Here is a 21,020-nt window from a genome sequence, read left to right on the forward strand (position 1 = left end):
CTTTGGTTACATTTATTAAACAGTTTACAAGCGTGAAAACTTGCCAATCAACTGTTGTTATTGTTATAAACAGCCTCCTGGTGCTTCGGAGCTCATTAACTGTTTAATAATTGTAAACAAAGCCGCCAAAGATTGAGAAAAGATGTACAGGTTCGTAAGTGCTTGCGTAACTGCTTCGTGAATCTGGCTCCTGGCCTCTATTATACTGCCTTCGGCGCTGCACTTTGATCATCTTACTGAAATCCAGAGTGCAGTCCTCGTGTGTGTGTACTCACCTAATTTGCTTGCGGGGGTTGAGCTCTGGCTCTTTGGTCCCGCCTCTCAACCGTCAATCAACTGGTGTACAGGTTCCTGAGCCTACTGGGCTCTATCATATCTACACTTGAAACTGTGTATGGAGTCAGCCTCCACTACATCACTTCCTAATGCATTCCATTTGTCAACCACTCTGACTCTAAAAAAGTTCTTTCTAATATCTCTGTGGCTCATTTGGGCACTCAGTTTCTGAATGCCGTTCTTATGTTGGCCAGCCTGGCATATGCCGCTGATGTTATCCTCTTGATATGGGCAGCAGGAGACAGGTCTGGCGTGATATCAACCCCCAGGTCTTTTTCTCTGACTCTTGAAGTATTTCATCTCCCAGATGATACCTTGTATCTTATATCTGTGTGTGTGGGGGGGGGGGGGTACTAACCTAGTTGTGCTTGCGGGGGATGAGCATCGGCTCTTTGGTCCCGCCTCTCAACTGTCAATCAAACGCCTGTGTACGTTCAGGTGTGCTATATGGAAGGAGGTGCTGCAGGGCGAGGGTGTGCTGCTGCAGGGCGAGGGTGTGCTGCTGCAGGGTGAGGGTGTGCTGCTGCAGGGCGAGGGTGTGCTGCTGCAGGGCGAGGGTGTGCTGCTGCAGGGCGAGGGTGTGCTGCTGCAGGGTGAGGGTGTGCTGCTGCAGGGCGAGGGTGTGCTGCTGCAGGGCGAGGGTGTGCTGCTGCAGGGCGAGGGTGTGCTGCTGCAGGGCGAGGGTGTGCTGCTGCAGGGCGAGGGTGTGCTGCTGCAGGGCGAGGGTGTGCTGCTGCAGGGTGAGGGTGTGCTGCTGCAGGGCGAGGGTGTGCTGCTGCAGGGCGAGGGTGTGCTGCTGCAGGGCGAGGGTGTGCTGCTGCAGGGTGAGGGTGTGCTGCTGCAGGGTGAGGGTGTGCTGCTGCAGGGCGAGGGTGTGCTGCTGCAGGGCGAGGGTGTGCTGCTGCAGGGCGAGGGTGTGCTGCTGCAGGGCGAGGGTGTGCTGCTGCAGGGCGAGGGTGTGCTGCTGCAGGGTGAGGGTGTGCTGCTGCAGGGCGAGGGTGTGCTGCTGCAGGGCGAGGGTGTGCTGCTGCAGGGCGAGGGTGTGCTGCTGCAGGGCGAGGGTGTGCTGCTGCAGGGCGAGGGTGTGCTGCTGCAGGGCGAGGGTGTGCTGCTGCAGGGCGAGGGTGTGCTGCTGCAGGGCGAGGGTGTGCTGCTGCAGGGCGAGGGTGTGCTGCTGCAGGGCGAGGGTGTGCTGCTGCAGGGCGAGGGTGTGCTGCTGCAGGGCGAGGGTGTGCTGCTGCAGGGCGAGGGTGTGCTGCTGCAGGGCGAGGGTGTGCTGCTGCAGGGTGAGGGTGTGCTGCTGCAGGGCGAGGGTGTGCTGCTGCAGGGCGAGGGTGTGCTGCTGCAGGGCGAGGGTGTGCTGCTGCAGGGTGAGGGTGTGCTGCTGCAGGGTGAGGGTGTGCTGCTGCAGGGCGAGGGTGTGCTGCTGCAGGGCGAGGGTGTGCTGCTGCAGGGCGAGGGTGTGCTGCTGCAGGGCGAGGGTGTGCTGCTGCAGGGCGAGGGTGTGCTGCTGCAGGGTGAGGGTGCGCTGCTGCAGGGCGAGGGTGTGCTGCTGCAGGGCGAGGGTGTGCTGCTGCAGGGCGAGGGTGTGCTGCTGCAGGGCGAGGGTGTGCTGCTGCAGGGCGAGGGTGTGCTGCTGCAGGGCGAGGGTGTGCTGCTGCAGGGCGAGGGTGTGCTGCTGCAGGGCGAGGGTGTGCTGCTGCAGGGCGAGGGTGTGCTGCTGCAGGGTGAGGGTGTGCTGCTGCAGGGCGAGGGTGTGCTGCTGCAGGGCGAGGGTGTGCTGCTGCAGGGCGAGGGTGTGCTGCTGCAGGGCGAGGGTGTGCTGCTGCAGGGTGAGGGTGTGCTGCTGGCTGCAGGGCGAGGGTGTGCTGCTGCAGGGTGAGGAATGCACGAGGCGCCAGTAAGGAAATAGCAACGTTCCAGTACTTCCGTCGAAGCCCGAGGCTCTCACGCACACCCTTGGGGTCAGTGGGGGCGTGAGGGGCTGGTAGTGTGGTTGTGGGGGTGGGGAGGGGCTGGTAGTGTGGTTGTGGGGGTGGGGAGGGGCTGGTAGTGTGGTTGTGGGGGTGGGGAGGCTGGTAGTGTGGTTGTGGGGGTGGGGAGGGGCTGGTAGTGTGGTTGTGGGGGTGGGGGGCTGGTAGTGTGGTTGTGGGGGTGGGGGGCTGGTAGTGTGGTTGTGGGGGTGGGGGGCTGGTAGTGTGGTTGTGGGGGTGGGGGGCTGGTAGTGTGGTTGTGGGGGTGGGGAGGGGCTGGTAGTGTGGTTGTGGGGGTGGGGGGCTGGTAGTGTGGTTGTGGGGGTGTGGGGCTGGTAGTGTGGTTGTGGGGAGGGGCTGGTAGTGTGGTTGTGGGGGTGGGGGGGGGCTGGTAGTGTGGTTGTGGGGGTGGGGGGCTGGTAGTGTGGTTGTGGGGGTGGTGGGGGGCTGGTAGTGTGGTTGTGGGCGTGAGGGGCTGGTAGTGTGGTTGTGGGGGTGGGGAGGGGCTGGTAGTGTGGTTGTGGGGGTGGGGAGGGGCTGGTAGTGTGGTTGTGGGGGTGGGGGGAGGCTGGTAGTGTGGTTGTGGGGGTGGGGAGGGGCTGGTAGTGTGGTTGTGGGGTGGGAGGGGCTGGTAGTGTGGTTGTGGGGGGGGGGAGGGGCTGGTAGTGTGGTTGTGGGGGTGGGGAGGGGCTGGTAGTGTGGTTGTGGGGGTGGGGAGGGGCTGGTAGTGTGGTTGTGGGGGTGGAGAGGGGCAGGTAGTGTGGTTGTGGGGGTGGGGGAGGGGCTGGTAGTGTGGTTGTGGGGGTGGGGGAGGGGCTGGTAGTGTGGTTGTGGGGGTGGGGGCTGGTAGTGTGGTTGTGGGGGTGGGGGCTGGTAGTGTGGTTGTGGGGGTGGGGGCTGGTAGTGTGGTTGTGGGGGTGGGGGCTGGTAGTGTGGTTGTGGGGGTGGGGGCTGGTAGTGTGGTTGTAGGGGTGGGGGCTGGTAGTGTGGTTGTGGGGGTGGGGGCTGGTAGTGTGGTTGTGGGGGTGGGGGCTGGTAGAGTGGTTGTGGGGGGTGGGGGGGCTGGTAGTGTGGTTGTGGGGGTGGGGGGGGAGGGGCTGGTAGTGTGGTTGTGGGGGTGGGGGAGGGGCTGGTAGTGTGGTTGTGGGGGTGGGGGGGGGGCTGGTAGTGTGGTTGTGGGGGTGGGGGGGCTGGTAGTGTGGTTGTAGGGGTGGGGGGGCTGGTAGTGTGGTTGTGGGGGGTGGGGGGGGCTGGTAGTGTGGTTGTGGGGGTGGGGGTGGGGAGACGCTGGTAGTGTGGTTGTGGGGGTGGGGGAGGGGCTGGTAGTGTGGTTGTGGGGGTGGGGGAGGGGCTGGTAGTGTGGTTGTGGGGGTGGGGGAGGGGCTGGTAGTGTGGTTGTGGGGGTGGGGAGGGGCTGGTAGTGTGGTTATGGGGGTGGAGAGGGGCTGGTAGTGTGGTTGTGGGGGTGGGGAGGGGCTGGTAGTGTGGTTGTGGGGGTGGAGAGGGGCTGGTAGTGTGGTTGTGGGGGGGAGGGGCTGGTAGTGTGGTTGTGGGGGTGGGGGGCTAGTAGTGTGGTTGTGGGGGTGGGGGGGGGGCTGGTAGTGTGGTTGTGGGGGTGGGGGGGCTGGTAGTGTGGTTGTGGGTGTGGGGTGGACTGGTAGTGTGGTTGTGGGGGTGGGGGGCTGGTAGTGTAATGTGGGGGTGGGGGATGGGCTGGTAGTGTGGTTGTGGGGGTGGGGAGGGGCTGGTAGTGTGGTTGTGGGGGTGGGGATGGGCTGGTAGTGTGGTTGTGGGGGTGGGGAGGTTGGTAGTGGCTGACAAGTCCTAAAAGTGGCCCAGGGCTGGTTGATATGCACCAAATGTGGCCCTGGGCTGGCTGACAAGCCATAAATCTGGCCCTGGGCTGGCTGACAAGCCATAAATGTGGCCCTAGGGTGACTGACAAGCCTTAAATATGGCCCTGGGCTGGCTGACAAGCCCTAAATATGGCCCTGGGCTGGCTGACAAGCCTTAAATTTGGCCCTAGGGTGACTCACAAGCCTTAAATATGGCCCTAGGGTGACTGACAAGCCTTAAATATGGCCCTGGGCTGGCTGACAAGCCCTAAATATGGCCCTGGGGTGGCTGACAAGCCTTAAATATGGCCCTGGGGTGACTGACAAGCCTTAAATATGGCCCTGGGCTGACTGACAAGCCCTAAATATGGCCCTGGGGTGGCTGACAAGCCCTAAATATGGCCCTGGGGTGACTGACAAGCCTTAAATATGGCCCTGGGGTGGCTGACAAGCCCTAAATATGGCCCTGGGGTGACTGACAAGCCTTAAATATGGCCCTGGGCTGGCTGACAAGCCCTAAATATGGCCCTGGGGTGGCTGACAAGCCCTAAATATGGCCCTAGGGTGGCTGACGTCTCCTCCCCACCCCCAGGGTCTCCCTAAACACACACAGCACGCACTCAACCCCTCCCCGCCGCCCCCTCACACACACACACACCTTAATATTCACATCTCTGCCTGCGGCCACACCGCGATGTGCTCATTAATAGACTGATGTAAATATTCCCATTACACATCAGGCTTTATTAAGACCCACACGCGTCTTTAAAAGACTATCTTCATACGTCTTAATTTAATGTGGTCTTAGTATGAAATTATACACAAGGGGGGGGAGGTGTTGTGTATGATATTGTGTATGATTGTCTTGTGTACTGTGATGATTGTCTACTGTGATGATTGTCTACTGTGATTGTTGTCTTGTGTACTGTGGTGATTGTCTTGTGTACTGTGATGATTCTCTTGTGAACTGTGATGATTGTCTACTGTGATGATTGTCTTGTGTACTGTGATGATTGTCTACTGTGATGATTGTCTACTGTGATTGTTGTCTTGTGTACTGTGGTGATTGTCTACTGTGATGATTGTCTACTGTGATTGTTGTCTTGTGTACTGTGGTGATTGTCTACTGTGATGATTGTCTACTGTGATTGTTGTCTTGTGTACTGTGGTGATTGTCTTGTGTACTGTGATGATTCTCTTGTGAACTGTGATGATTGTCTACTGTGATGATTGTCTACTGTGATTGTTGTCTTGTGTACTGTAGTGATTGTCTTGTGTACTGTGATGATTCTCTTGTGAACTGTGATGATTGTCTACTGTGATGATTGTCTTGTGTACTGTGATGATTGTCTTGTGTACTGTGGTGATTGTCTACTGTGATGATTGTCTACTGTGATGATTGTCTACTGTGATTGTTGTCTTGTGTACTGTGGTGATTGTCTTGTGTACTGTGATGATTCTCTTGTGAACTGTGATGATTGTCTACTGTGATGATTGTCTTGTGTACTGTGATGATTGTCTTGTGTACTGTGGTGATTGTCTACTGTGATGATTGTCTACTGTGATGATTGTCTACTGTGATTGTTGTCTTGTGTACTGTGGTGATTGTCTTGTGTACTGTGATGATTCTCTTGTGAACTGTGATGATTGTCTACTGTGATGATTGTCTTGTGTACTGTGATGATTGTCTTGTGTACTGTGGTGATTGTCTACTGTGATGATTGTCTACTGTGATGATTGTCTACTGTGATTGTTGTCTTGTGTACTGTGGTGATTGTCTTGTGTACTGTGATGATTCTCTTGTGAACTGTGATGATTGTCTACTGTGATGATTGTCTTGTGTACTGTGATGATTGTCTTGTGTACTGTGATGATTGTCTACTGTGATGATTGTCTACTGTGATTGTTGTCTTGTGTACTGTGGTGATTGTCTTGTGTACTGTGATGATTCTCTTGTGAACTGTGATGATTGTCTACTGTGATGATTGTCTTGTGTACTGTGATGATTGTCTTGTGTACTGTGATGATTGTCTACTGTGATGATTGTCTACTGTGATGATTGTCTACTGTGATGATTGTCTACTGTGATTGTTGTCTTGTGTACTGTGGTGATTGTCTTGTGTACTGTGATGATTCTCTTGTGAACTGTGATGATTGTCTACTGTGATGATTGTCTACTGTGATTGTTGTCTTGTGTACTGTGATGATTGTCTTGTGTACTGTGATGATTGTCTACTGTGATGATTGTCTACTGTGATTGTTGTCTTGTGTACTGTGATGATTGTCTTGTGTACTGTGATGATTGTCTACTGTGATGATTGTCTACTGTGATTGTTGTCTTGTGTACTGTGGTGATTGTCTTGTGTACTGTGATGATTCTCTTGTGAACTGTGATGATTGTCTACTGTGATGATTGTCTTGTGTACTGTGATGATTGTCTTGTGTACTGTGATGATTGTCTACTGTGATGATTGTCTACTGTGATTGTTGTCTTGTGTACTGTGATGATTGTCTACTGTGATGATTGTCTACTGTGATTGTTGTCTTGTGTACTGTGGTGATTGTCTTGTGTACTGTGATGATTCTCTTGTGAACTGTGATGATTGTCTACTGTGATGATTGTCTTGTGTACTGTGATGATTGTCTTGTGTACTGTGATGATTGTTTACTGTGATGATTGTCTTGTGTACTGTGGTGATTGTCTTGTGTACTGTGATGATTGTTTACTGTGATGATTGTCTTGTGTACTGTGGTGATTGTCTTGTGTACTGTGATGATTGTCTACTGTGATGATTGTCTACTGTGATGATTGTCTTGTGTACTGTGGTGATTGTCTTGTGTACTGTGATGATTGTCTACTGTGATGATTGTCTTGTGTACTGTGGTGATTGTCTTGTGTACTGTGATGATTGTCTACTGTGATGATTGTCTTGTGTACTGTGATGATTGTCTACTGTGATGATTGTCTTGTGTACTGTGGTGATTGTCTTGTGTACTGTGATGATTGTCTACTGTGATGATTGTCTTGTGTACTGTGGTGATTGTCTTGTGTACTGTGATGATTGTCTACTGTGATGATTGTCTTGTGTACTGTGGTGATTGTCTTGTGTACTGTGATGATTGTCTTGTGTACTGTGGTGATTGTCTACTGTGATGATTGTCTTGTGTACTGTGGTGATTGTCTTGTGTACTGTGGTGATTGTCTTGTGTACTGTGATGATTGTCTACTGTGATGATTGTCTTGTGTACTGTGGTGATTGTCTTGTGTACTGTGGTGATTGTCTACTGTGATGATTGTCTTGTGTACTGTGGTGATTGTCTTGTGTACTGTGATGATTGTCTACTGTGATGATTGTCTTGTGTACTGTGGTGATTGTCTTGTGTACTGTGGTGATTGTCTACTGTGATGATTGTCTTGTGTACTGTGATGATTGTCTACTGTGATGATTGTCTTGTGTACTGTGATGATTGTCTTGTGTACCGTGAAGACTGTCTTACCTACAGTGAAGACTGTCTTACCTACAGTGAAGACTGTCTTACCTACAGTGAAGACTGTCTTACCTACAGTGAAGACTGTCTTACCTACAGTGAAGACTCTCTTACCTACAGTGAAGACTGTCTTACCTACAGTGAAGACTGTCTTACCTACAGTGAAGACTGTCTTACCTACAGTGAAGACTGTCTTACCTACAGTGAAGACTGTCTTACCTACAGTGAAGACTGTCTTACCTACAGTGAAGACTGTCTTACCTACAGTGAAGACTGTCTTACCTACAGTGAAGACTGTCTTACCTACAGTGAAGACTGTCTTACCTACAGTGAAGACTGTCTTACCTACAGTGAAGACTGTCTTACCTACAGTGAAGACTGTCTTACCTACAGTGAAGACTGTCTTACCTACAGTGAAGACTGTCTTACCTACAGTGAAGACTGTCTTACCTACAGTGAAGACTGTCTTACCTACAGTGAAGACTGTCTTACCTACCTGCTCTTCACAGCTTATTCATGTGAGGTATTTATTAGTTCCTTGTTAATCTCTTTTATTAAAATCTAATTTGCTTAATTCTTCTCAGGGATTTGAGGCTGGTTGTGGAGGCTGGTTGTGGAGGCTGGTTGTGGAGGCTGGTTGTGGAGGCTGGTTGTGGAGGCTGGTTGTGGAGGCTGGTGGTGGAGGCTGGTTGTGGAGGCTGGTTGTGGAGGCTGGTTGTGGAGGCTGGTTGTGGAGGCTGGTTGTGGAGGCTGGTTGTGGAGGCTGGTGGTGGAGGCTGGTTGTGGAGGCTGGTGGTGGAGGCTGGTTGTGGAGGCTGGTTGTGGAGGCTGGTTGTCATCCTTCTCTCAACTCAGATCAGGGGCTTGATTCATGAAGCAGTTACGCAAGCACTTACGAACTTGTACATCTTTTCTCAATCTTTGGCGGCTTTGTTTACAATTATTAAACAGTTAATGAGCTCCGAAGCACCAGGAGGCTGTTTATAACAATAACAACAGTTGATTGGCAAGTTTTCATGCTTGTAAACTGTTTAATAAATGTAACCAAAGCCGTCAAAGATTGAGGAAAGATGTACAGGTTCGTAAGTACTTACGTAACTGCTTCGTGAATCTGGCCCCAGGTTGTGCTCGGAGTAACAGGTATTTATAATCATTAAGTTCTTCACTAATATGACAATAAAGTGAAAATAAAGTGAAAATAAAGGTCTGGGAGGGTTTTCTCCTCTACTTGATTCTATTATTTGCTGGTTTAAGGCACATCTGTCACATCTGGTTATTGGTGTGTGGTGATTTAATCGACGTGGGATCACTGTCTTGTTTCAAGCGTAAGATAGACATATATGTTGCGAATGACTTACTGTTGCTATTTATATTGCTCTTGGCAATTGCAGAGTGACATAAATGTGAAGTAGGCGGGAGATGAGGTGGTGGTCCCTGCAGACCAGACTGTTGTGGGTGGCACCAGGTTACAGCGTACGAGCCCCACCTGACCCTGCCAAGGTCAGGACCATACAATATATGACCACTGAGACAAACGGAGTTGAAGCAGTTCGTAACCATACATAACAGCTCCGCTCCTGTGCCAGGTAAGTCCACTACGGGCTCACCATAGCCCGTGCTACTTGCCCCGCTCCTGTGCCAGGTGAGTCCACTACGGGCTCACCATAGCCCGTGCTACTTGCCCCGCTCCAGTGCCAGGTAAGTTACGGGCTCACCATAGCCCGCGCTACTTGCCCCGCTCCTGTGCCAGGTAAGTCCACTACGGGCTCACCATAGCCCGTGCTACTTGCCCCGCTCCAGTGCCAGGTAAGTTACGGGCTCACCATAGCCCGTGCTACTTGCCCCGCTCCTGTGCCAGGTGAGTCCACTACGGGCTCACCATAGCCCGTGCTACTTGCCCCGCTCCTGTGCCAGGTAAGTCCACTACGGTCTCACCATAGCCCGTGCTACTTGCTCCGCTCCTGTGCCAGGTAAGTCCACTACGGGCTCACCATAGCCCGTGCTACTTGCCCCGCTCCTGTGCCAGGTAAGTCCACTACGGGCTCACCATAGCCCGTGCTACTTGCCCCGCTCCTGTGCCAGGTGAGTCCACTACGGGCTCACCATAGCCCGTGCTACTTGCCCCGCTCCTGTGCCAGGTGAGTCCACTACGGGCTCACCATAGCCCGTGCTACTTGCCCCGCTCCTGTGCCAGGTGAGTCCACTACGGGCTCACCATAGCCCGTGCTACTTGCCCCGCTCCTGTGCCAGGTGAGTCCACTACGGGCTCACCATAGCCCGCGCTACTTGCCCCGCTCCTGTGCCAGGTAAGTCCACTACGGGCTCACCATAGCCCGTGCTATTTGCTACTTTTTGTTCCCAAAAGCTGAATCTTATTAAAAATATTAGATACACAAAGCAGGCTGCAGCCCCTGAGGGCCAGCAGCCCCTGAGGGCCAGCAGCCCCTGAGGGCCAGCAGCCCCTGAGAGCCAGCAGCCCCTGAGGGCCAGCAGCCCCTGAGGGCCAGCAGCCCCTGAGGGCCAGCAGCCACTGAGGGCCAGCAGCCCCTGAGGGCCAGCAGCCCCTGAGGGCCAGCAGTCACTGAGGGCCAGCAGCCCCTGAGGGCCAGCAGCCCCTGAGGGCCAGCAGCCCCTGAGGGCCAGCAGCCCCTGAGGGCCAGCAGCCCCTGAGGGCCAGCAGCCACTGAGGGCCAGCAGCCACTGAGGGCCAGCAGCCACTGAGGGCCAGCAGCCACTGAGGGCCAGCAGCCACTGAGGGCCAGCAGCCACTGAGGGCCAGCAGCCACTGAGGGCCAGCAGCTACTGAGGGCCAGCAGCCCCTGAGGGCCAGCAGCCACTGAGGGCCAGCAGCCACTGAGGGCCAGCAGCTACTGAGGGCCAGCAGCCCCTGAGGGCCAGCAGCCACTGAGGGCCAGCAGCCCCTGAGGGCCAGCAGCCACTGAGGGCCAGCAGCCCCTGAGGGCCAGCAGCCACTGAGGGCCAGCAGCCCCTGAGGGCCAGCAGCCCCTGAGGGGCAGCAGCCACTGAGGGCCAGCAGCCCCTGAGGGGCAGCAGCCACTGAGGGCCAGCAGCCCCTGAGGGGCAGCAGCCACTGAGGGCCAGCAGCCCCTGAGGGGCAGCAGCCACTGAGGGCCAGCAGCCACTGAGGGCCAGCAGCCCCTGAGGGGCAGCAGCCACTGAGGGCCAGCAGCCCCTGAGGGCCAGCAGCCACTGAGGGCCAGCAGCCCCTGAGGGCCAGCAGCCACTGAGGGCCAGCAGCCCCTGAGGGGCAGCAGCCACTGAGGGCCAGCAGCCACTGAGGGCCAGCAGCCACTGAGGGCCAGCAGCCACTGAGGGCCAGCAGCCCCTAAGGGGCAGCAGCCACTGAGGGCCAGCAGCCCCTGAGGGCCAGCAGCCACTGAGGGCCAGCAGCCACTGAGGGCCAGCAGCCCCTGAGGGGCAGCAGCCACTGAGGGCCAGCAGCCCCTGAGGGCCAGCAGCCCCTGAGGGCCAGCAGCCACTGAGGGGCAGCAGCCACTGAGGGGCAGCAGCCACTGAGGGCCAGCAGCCACTGAGGGGCAGCAGCCACTGAGAGCCAGCAGCCACTGAGAGCCAGCAGCCCCTGAGGGCCAGCAGCCCCTGAGGGCCAGCAGCCCCTGAGGGGCAGCAGTCACTGAGGGCCAGCAGCCAGTTGTCTGCGGCCTAACACAGGTATTATACTCGCTCACAGCACAAGACATACCCGCTAATATACTCATATTATACGTAACAAAACCTCTATGTATTACCAACTGTGCGAGATTAGCTTCACTTGTTGAATATTATATTACCAATGGGTATAGCAGGTGGAGGTACTGGGCGGGTGAGGGCGGGGTACTGGGTGGGTGAGGGCGGGGTACTGGGTGGGTGAGGGCGTGGTACTGGGTGGGTGAGGGTGGTGGTACTGGGTGGGTGAGCGTGGTGGTACTGGGTGGGTGAGGGCGGGGTACTGGGTGGGGGAGGGTGGAGTACTGGGCGGGTGAGGGCGGGGTACTGGGCGGGTGAGGGCGGGTGAGGGTGGGTGAGGGTGGTGGTACTGGGTGGGTGAGGGTGGGGTACTGGGCTCTCACCTAGTTGTGCTTGTGGGGGTTAAACTCCGCTGATTCGGCCCGCCCCTCAACTGTCAATCAACTGTTACTAACTACTATTTTTTTCCACACACACACACACACACACACACACACACACACACACACACACACACACACACACACACACACACACACACAGGCAGCAGCCCGTGACAGCTGACTAACTCCCAGGTACCTATTTACTGCTAGTTAACAGGAGCATCAGGGTGAAAGAAACTGCCCATTTGTTTTCTGCCATCGCCGGGGATCGAACTCGGACCATAGGATTACGAGTCCCAAGCGCTGTCCACTCAACCATAGCCCCCCCTACAGCGGGTGATGGTGGGGGTGATACCCCCCCTCACCCGGTGTTGCTGGTCTGCTGGACGCCTCACCCGGTGTTGCTGGTCTGCTGGACGCCTCACCCGGTGTTGCTGGTCTGCTGGACGCCTCACCCGGTGTTGCTGGTCTGCTGGACGCCTCACCCGGTGTTGCTGGTCTGCTGGACGCCTCACCCGGTGTTGCTGGTCTGCTGGACGCCTCACCCGGTGTTGCTGGTCTGCTGGACGCCTCACCCGGTGTTGCTGGTCTGCTGGACGCCTCACCCGGTGTTGCTGGTCTGCTGGACGCCTCACCCGGTGTTGCTGGTCTGCTGGACGCCTCACCCGGTGTTGCTGGTCTGCTGGACGCCTCACCGGGTGTTGCTGGTCTGCTGGACGCCTCACCCGGTGTTGCTGGTCTGCTGGACGCCTCACCCGGTGTTGCTGGTCTGCTGGACGCCTCACCCGGTGTTGCTGGTCTGCTGGACGCCTCACCCGGTGTTGCTGGTCTGCTGGACGCCTCACCCGGTGTTGCTGGTCTGCTGGACGCCTCACCCGGTGTTGCTGGTCTGCTGGACGCCTCACCCGGTGTTGCTGGTCTGCTGGACGCCTCACCCGGTGTTGCTGGTCTGCTGGACGCCTCACCGGGTGTTGCTGGTCTGCTGGACGCCTCACCCGGTGTTGCTGGTCTGCTGGACGCCTCACCCGGTGTTGCTGGTCTGCTGGACGCCTCACCCGGTGTTGCTGGTCTGCTGGACGCCTCACCCGGTGTTGCTGGTCTGCTGGACGCCTCACCCGGTGTTGCTGGTCTGCTGGACGCCTCACCCGGTGTCGCTGGTCTGCTGGACGCCTCACCCCGGTGTCGCTGGTCTGCTGGACGCCTCACCCGGTGTTGCTGGTCTGCTGGACGCCTCACCCGGTGTTGCTGGTCTGCTGGACGCCTCACCCGGTGTTGCTGGTCTGCTGGACGCCTCACCCGGTGTTGCTGGTCTGCTGGACGCCTCACCCCGGTGTTGCTGGTCTGCTGGACGCCTCACCCGGTGTTGCTGGTCTGCTGGACGCCTCACCCGGTGTTGCTAGTCTGCTGGACGCCTCACCCGGTGTCCCTGGTCTGCTGGACGCCTCACCAGGTGTCCCTGGTCTGCTGGACGCCTCACCCGGTGTTGCTGGTCTGCTGGACGCCTCACCAGGTGTCCCTGGTCTGCTGGACGCCTCACCCGGTGTTGCTGGTCTGCTGGACGCCTCACCAGGTGTCCCTGGTCTGCTGGACGCCTCACCCGGTGTCGCTGGTCTGCTGTACGCCTCACCAGGTGTCCCTGGTCTGCTGGACGCTTCACCCGGTGTCGCTGGTCTGCTGGACGCCTCACCCGGTGTTGCTGGTCTGCTGGACGCTTCACCCGGTGTTGCTGGTCTGCTGTACGCCTCACCAGGTGTCCCTGGTCTGCTGGACGCTTCACCCGGTGTTGCTGGTCTGCTGGACGCCTCACCCGGTGTCCCTGGTCTGCTGGACGCCTCACCAGGTGTCGCTGGTCTGCTGGACGCCTCACCAAGTGTCGCTGGTCTGCTGGACGCCTCACCGGGTGGCCCTAGTCTGCTGGACGCCTCACTAAGTATACCTCAGGGGTATACTGCCTCACCAGGTATACCTCAGGGGTATACTGCCTCGCCAGGTTAAGAAATGGGGAATGTTATACTCTAATTTGGTGAATTATACCACCCCTGAAATAGCGTAGTATAATTTGTTGTATAATACAACCTTGAAAATGTTATACCTATTTGCTGTATTATAAACCCTTAAATAGTATAGTTTACTCTCCTGTATCATTATACTCTAGAGTGTATACTAAGCTGTGTGTTGTGTATACCGATGACGTCATAATATACCACGCCAGCTGACATTACAAACCTATGAAAATAATATATTCCATACAGGGTTTACAATTCCAAGACTGACAAAGCCTGAAAAAAAAAAAAGATTCCATACTGGACAAAAAATTCCCCCTAAAAAGCCCCCCTTTTTTGTCCAGGGTCGAATCTCCAGCATTCAAATTCCGGTTGACTTCTCACGCTATCAAAAGTGACGTCAGAGCGCGGCCAGCGGCCTCGACTTCTCACGCTATCAAAAGTGACGTCAGAGCGCGGCCAGCGGCCTCCACTTCTCACGCTATCAAAAGTGACGTCAGAGCGCGGCCAGCGGCCTCGACTTCTCACGCTATCAAAAGTGACGTCAGAGCGCGGCCAGCGGCCTCGACTTCTCACGCTATCAAAAGTGACGTCAGAGCGCGGCCAGCGGCCTCGACTTCTCACGCTATCAAAAGTGACGTCAGAGCGCGGCCAGCTTCCTCGACTTCTCACGCTATCAAAAGTGACGTCAGAGCGCGGCCAGCTTCCTCGACTTCTCACGCTATCAAAAGTGACGTCAGGGCGCGGCCAGCGGCCTCGACTTCTCACGCTATCAAAAGTGACGTCAGAGCGCGGCCAGCGGCCTCGATTTCTCACGCTATCAAAAGTGACGTCAGAGCGCGGCCAGCGGCCTCGACTTCTCACGCTATCAAAAGTGACGTCAGAGCGCGGCCAGCGGCCTCGACTTCTCACGCTATCAAAAGTGACGTCAGAGCGCGGCCAGCGGCGCAGCTAGCGTCGTCGCTTAAGTGAATACACAAACCGGAGGTATTAATACGCTATTCGTACGCGCGTCACGAGGTCACCAGGTGACCGCGCGTCCGCTAATTCTCACCTGAGGCTTGCGTAATGACCGCTCCGCACCTGGCTGAGGGGGTCACCGGGCAGGCGTTTGCCCAACCGCTTACGAAACATGTACATCTTTCCTTGATCATGGGAGCCTTCTTTGGGGTTTAATGCACAGTTTGTGACGTTTCGTAACTTCACAACCTGAGGTGAAGGTTACCTTATAGGTTACCTTAGAGGTTACCTTAGAGGTTACCTTAGAGGTTACCTTATAAGTTACCTTATAAGTTACCTTAGCAATATATCATTGAAATGTAAACAGGCCATTACGTTTATCTTCTGGGAGGTGTACTGGTAGCGTCACACAGGTGTCTGTGGTACAGTGGTACTGGTAGCGTCACACAGGTGTGTGTGGTACAGTGGTACTGGTAGCGTCAGACAGGTGTGTGTGGTACAGTGGTACTGGTAGCGTCACACAGGTGTGTGTGGTACAGTGGTACTGGTAGCGTCAGACAGGTGTGTGTGGTACAGTGGTACTGGTAGCGTCACACAAGTGTGTGTGGTACAGTGGTAGGTCACGACCAATCCTTATATACAATCTCTGGCTAATATTTGAAGTAATTATTTAAAGTAAGCACCAAGCTGAGGAGACTGTGTACCACCATTCACATATTGTAAGACATGATGAGTGTCTTGTAATACTCTTGGCGGAGGTCGCCGCTTGACGACAATTATTTCCAAACTCTCTGCTGCAACACTTCCAGTGACCGCATACTTACAAATTCCCAGCATGAGAATTTCATAACAAAAATCATGTTGAATATTATTTTCTTGTATAAATTTTTTTATTTTTGTTTCCTTACCGACGAATTATTGGACTTGATATCCTCGACGCGACATGTTTAGGGTATAAAAGGTTTTTATATGAGGATGCAGGGCGATATAGCCCTATCTTGAGGTTATCTTGAGATGATTTCGGGGGTTTAGTGTCCCCGCGGCCCGGTCCTCGACCAGGCCTCCACCCCCATGAAGCAGCCCGTGACAGCTGACTAACACCCAGGTACCTATTTTACTGCTAGGTAACAGGGGCATAGGGTGAAAGAAACTCTGCCCATTGTTTCTGTCAGGTCGTAAAGGGTCTCGTAGTATAGTTGGCTTCGTTCTCAACTCCCCAACGAGCCAAGCTAGGGTTGGGCAGCACCACCCCTAAAGAGCCACACAGGGAGGAGGCTGCACCTTACCCCTGAGCAGCATTAGGGGAAGGCTGCACCTTACCCCTGAGCAGCATTAGGGGAAGGCTGCACCTTACCCCTGAGCAGCATTAGGGGAAGGCTGCACCTTACCCCTGAGCAGCATTAGGGGAAGGCTGCACCTTACCCCTGAGCAGCATTAGGGGAAGGCTGCACCTTACCCCTGAGCAGCATTAGGGAAAGGCTGCACCTTACCCCTGAGCAGCATTAGGGAAAGGCTGCACCTTACCCCTGAGCAGCATTAGGGAAAGGCTGCACCTTACCCCTGAGCAGCATTAGGGAAAGGCTGCACCTTACCCCTGAGCAGCATTAGGGAAAGGCTGCACCTTACCCCTGAGCAGCATTAGGGAAAGGCTGCACCTTACCCCTGAGCAGCATTAGGGAAAGGCTGCACCTTACCCCTGAGCAGCATTAGGGAAAGGCTGCACCTTACCCCTGAGCAGCATTAGGGAAAGGCTGCACCTTACCCCTGAGCAGCATTAGGGAAAGGCTGCACCTTACCCCTGAGCAGCATTAGGGGAAGGCTGCACCTTACCCCTGAGCAGCATTAGGGAAAGGCTCCATCTTGCACCTCCCCAATGGGCAACCTGCTCTCGCACAAGACAGCACATATATGACTTATTGCTTATAGTCACTATTTCGCTTAAAAATAAGTACATATGTGACATATTCAAAGCCATATTTTTTTCAAGGCACTAACTTTTCCTCTCAGTTTTATTAAACAATAGAGATTTTATACAAAATTGGACAATATCCTGAGTTACTTTACAATTTATTTAAATATTTTAGTTTTATTATTTTTATAAAACTGTAATATCAATATAGGTATAGGTTCAGTACTAATTGTAACATCTTAACATACTAAGAAGGTTAGGTTAGGTTGTAGTTTTGTATTCAGCATTTCAAGGTCAACTCGAATATTCACAATAAATTAGTATGTCACATATGCACTCACTCATAAGCAACATATTGACTATAAGCAAGTGCGAGAACCAATGGTAGACCCGTTCGTCTCCAGCTGACCGGCGAGCCTCCGCTGCTACTTTGTTTGAGGGCCATGACTCGTCCTCCACAACTGAATTAATTACCCGCCACGCACTGGGTCGTACACCCCTTCCATCTCCATCTTGCGAGACCTCACTACCAACTCTCAATGACATTATAGACGAAATTTCTTTAATACATTCGCAGGAGAGATAGGTTGAGCGCAAGTGAGCTTACGGTCAGTTAGTGGGGCGCCGGTACGGGGGCGACCCGGGCGCCGCCGGCGGCCATTCCCTGCCCCTCAAGTGTTGGGTTAGCAAGCAAGGCATTATCATATTGTTCACTATTTTGTGACATGGTTCTGCCTCTGGAATCTGAGACAAATAGGTACGTAGATCTTCATCTTCAAGAGAACATAAGATGCCCTTGGAGGGCCCCCTTGGAGGCCCCTTGGAGGCTCCTTGGAAGGGCCCTTGGAGGCCCCTTGGAGGGCCCTTGGAGAGCTCTTGGAGGCCCTTTGGAGGCCCCTTGGAGGCCCCTTGGAAGGCCCTTGGAAGTCCCTTGTAGGACCCTTGGAGGCCCCCTTGGAGGCATCTTGGAGGGCCGTTGAAGGCCCTTTGGAGGCCCTTTGGAGGGCCGTTGAAGGCCCTTTGGAGGGCCCTTGGAGGCCCCCTTGGAGGGCCCTTGGAGGCCCCTTGGAGGCGCGCTTGGAGGGCCCTTGGGGCACCAAAACTCGTTGGGATGTCTGGAGGCCTCTGTAGGCTCCTGGAGGAATCAGCGCACATGAAGCAATAAAAGATATACATTTTCATATATTATATACATTATATATCTTTCTTATATTTAATCCTCCTTATATTCAAATGAAGTTCTATGTTGTGAATAGTAACTTGAATATAACTTGAGCATAATTTAAGACCTTGAGAAGAACTTGAAGAATAGCTGAAGAAAAAGCGAGAACTTGAGTAGAAATTGAAGAGAACTTGAAAATAACTCCAGAAGAATTTGATCAAAACTTAATAACTCGAGAAGAACACTATTAGGACTTAAAAAAAAAAGAACTTGAGAGGGGGAACTTGAAGAGAATATGATGACTATTAGCCGTTGAAGAGTCTTTATACACTGATCCGTGACTTCAAGTTCCATATCGAGGTGAACCTCAACCTGAGGTACTATTCCAAGAACCAGCCCTCTTATGTCTCAAGCAGCGACTGTGTACGCTGAGGAGGAGGTCCAAAGATGTCTTCACGCGATGGTTTAGAGTTCTTGAAGCTAATGAACCCCTATTTGAGTTATGAGCTCCTTCAGCGTTTGAGCCCTTGAAGGTGTCTAGACGGTCGAGGACCCACTTGAGCCCCTGATGAGATCACGAGGAACTAGGTAGGTGGTTTACCCTCGTAATCACCACCCTATTAGCGCCGACCTAACACCTGATGCATAGGGAAGATAGAGACACAGACAGGCTGTCTTCCTAGATATGAACTGTGCTTCAAAGTGTATTATGTTTACAATATAAATAGACTTCATAACGTGTTGTAAACTCTCTTGGTATCCATTGAGAGGCGAGGCTTGCACAACACGTAAACTGAAAACCATACAGTTTGACACACACACACATTATATATATATATATATATATATATATATATATATATATATATATATATATATATATATATATATATATATATATATATATATATATATGTGTGTGTGTGTGTGTGTGTGTGTGTGTGAGTGAAGCATGTGAGGCTGCAGGTGTGTGTGTGGAGCATGTGAGGCTGCAGGTGTGTGTGTGGAGCATGTGAGGCTGCAGATGTGTGGAGCATGTACTAATGCTCTCTGCCCGAGTCTCCAATATTGCCTAATGATGTAGTTATCTCCTTAACAAGCTCGTCAGAGCGGCCCCCCTGCTGACTACTTCCTCTCCTGCTCTCACCTCACCAGTACTCTAAGGAGTACTCCTGTGTGTACTCATCTACTTGTGCTGCCGGGGGTTGAGCTCTGGCTCTTTGGTCCCGCCTCTCAACTGTCAATCAACAGGTGTACAGGTTCCTGAGCCTATTGGGCTCTATCTTATCTACACTTGAAACTGTGTATGGAGTCAGCCTCCACCACATCACTGCCTAATGTAATATTGTTGTTGTGTGTGTGTGTGTGTGTGTGTGTGTGTGTGTGTGTGTGTGTGTGTGTGTGTGTGTGTGTGTGTGTGTGTGTGTGTGTGTGAGAGAGAGAGGGGTTTCCGTGTGCTAGAGAGAGAGGCTGTACATAATAACGTTCCTATCTGAACTAGTTGAAATTGAGAACACAGAATTATACACCCAAACAAGCCCAAAAAATCTTTAGATAATGGCATTATTTGCCTAATAAACCTACTGGGATTTTACTATACACTAACGCAAACAAAAATAAAGAGGAGGATGGGGGAGAACAGACATTTGTTGTCTGCCAAAGAGCCTGATGACACATCTCTACACAAGCTGTTACACAGACCTGAGACACAGCCGGAGGTAAACAGTAGTGTAGTGAAATGGACGAGAGTGTCTAACAGACTTGAGTCAGAGTGTGACAGTGAGGGGTGTAAGTGCATCGTTATTAGGGGTAGTTCTGTCGACTCTGCCTCACTGGTGGGTGGGTGGGTGGCCAGACCTCACTGGTGGGTGGGTGGGTGGCCAGACCTCACTGGTGGGTGGCCAGACCTCACTGGTGGGTGGGTGGGTGGCCAGACCTCACTGGTGGGTGGGTGGGTGGCCAGACCTCACTGGTGGGTGGCCAGACCTCACTGGTGGGTGGCCAGACCTCACTGGTGGGTGGCCAGACCTCACTGGTGGGTGGCCAGACCTCACCGGTGGGTGGCCAGACCTCACCGGTGGGTGGCCAGACCTCACCGGTGGGTGGCCAGACCTCACCGGTGGGTGGCCAGACCTCACTGGTGGGTGGCCAGACCTCACTGGTGGGTGGCCAGACCTCACTGGTGGGTGGCCAGACCTCACTGGTGGGTGGCCAGACCTCACCGGTGGGTGGCCAGACCTCACTGGTGGGTGGCCAGACCTCACTGGTGGGTGGCCAGACCTCACTGGTGGGTGGCCAGGCCTCACTGGTGGGTGGCCAGACCTCACTGGTGGGTGGCCAGACCTCACTGGTGGGTGGCCAGGCCTCACTGGTGGGTGGCCAGACCTCACTGGTGGGTGGCCAGGGCTCCACACAACTGAACAATATAACAACATTGACACACAAGTGACGTTTGCTATTTATTCACATGGATAAGGTTCCCTGTGTTGGTGGCTGTTGTCAGCTGAGCGGGAGAGGTGAGTCCTGCCGCCCACTACCACCCACACACCATACCCGCCCGCCCACTACCACCCACACACCATACCCGCCCGCCCACTACCACCCACACACCATACCCGCCCGCCCACTACCACCCACACACACCATACCCGCCCGCCCACTACCACCCACACACACCATACCCGCCCGCCCACTACCACCCACACACCATACCCGCCCGCCCACTACCACCCACACACCATACCCGCCCGCCCACTACCACCCACACACCATACCCGCCCGCCCACTACCACCCACACACCATACCCGCCCGCCCACTACCACCCACACACCATACCCGCCCGCCCACTACCACCCACACACCATACCCGCCCGCCCACTACCACCCACACACCATACCCGCCCGCCCACTACCACCCACACACCATACCCGCCCGCCCACTACCACCCACACACCATACCCGCCCGCCCACTACCACCCACACACCATACCCGCCCGCCCACTACCACCCACACACCATACCCGCCCGCCCACTACCACCCACACACCGTACCCGCCCGCCCACTACCACCCACACACCATACCCGCCCGCCCACTACCACCCACACACCATACCCGCCCGCCCACTACCACCCACACACCATACCCGCCCGCCCACTACCACCCACACACCATACCCGCCCGCCCACTACCACCCACACACCATACCCGCCCGCCCACTACCACCCACACACCATACCCGCCCGCCCACTACCACCCACACAC

General features: G+C 54.6%; 1 protein-coding gene across 1 annotated transcript; it reads right to left on the reverse strand.

Annotated features, from left to right (window-relative positions):
- Positions 1 to 748: 748 nt before the first annotated feature.
- On the reverse strand, positions 749 to 17,105 carry LOC138358887 (PAX-interacting protein 1-like). The gene is made up of 2 exons (XM_069317238.1): positions 17,068 to 17,105; positions 749 to 2,207 (listed from the first exon to the last, which is right to left on the reverse strand). The coding sequence occupies exons 1-2, from the start codon at positions 17,103 to 17,105 to the stop codon at positions 749 to 751; spliced, it is 1,497 nt and encodes a 498-aa protein (XP_069173339.1).
- Between the last annotated feature and the right edge of the window lie 3,915 nt (positions 17,106 to 21,020).

Source organism: Procambarus clarkii, chromosome 87, assembly GCF_040958095.1.
Source record: "Procambarus clarkii isolate CNS0578487 chromosome 87, FALCON_Pclarkii_2.0, whole genome shotgun sequence".
In the NCBI taxonomy this organism is placed as follows: Eukaryota; Metazoa; Arthropoda; class Malacostraca; order Decapoda; family Cambaridae; genus Procambarus; species Procambarus clarkii.

Coding starts and splice junctions, on each gene's coding strand:
- LOC138358887 (XM_069317238.1), bottom strand. CDS start 17,105: ATGGAGATGGAAGGGGTGTACGACCCAGTGCGTGGCGG. Junction 2,208..17,067: donor TACGACCCAGTGCGTGGCGG/GTAATTAATTCA, acceptor CTCACCCTGCAG/CAGCACACCCTCGCCCTGCA.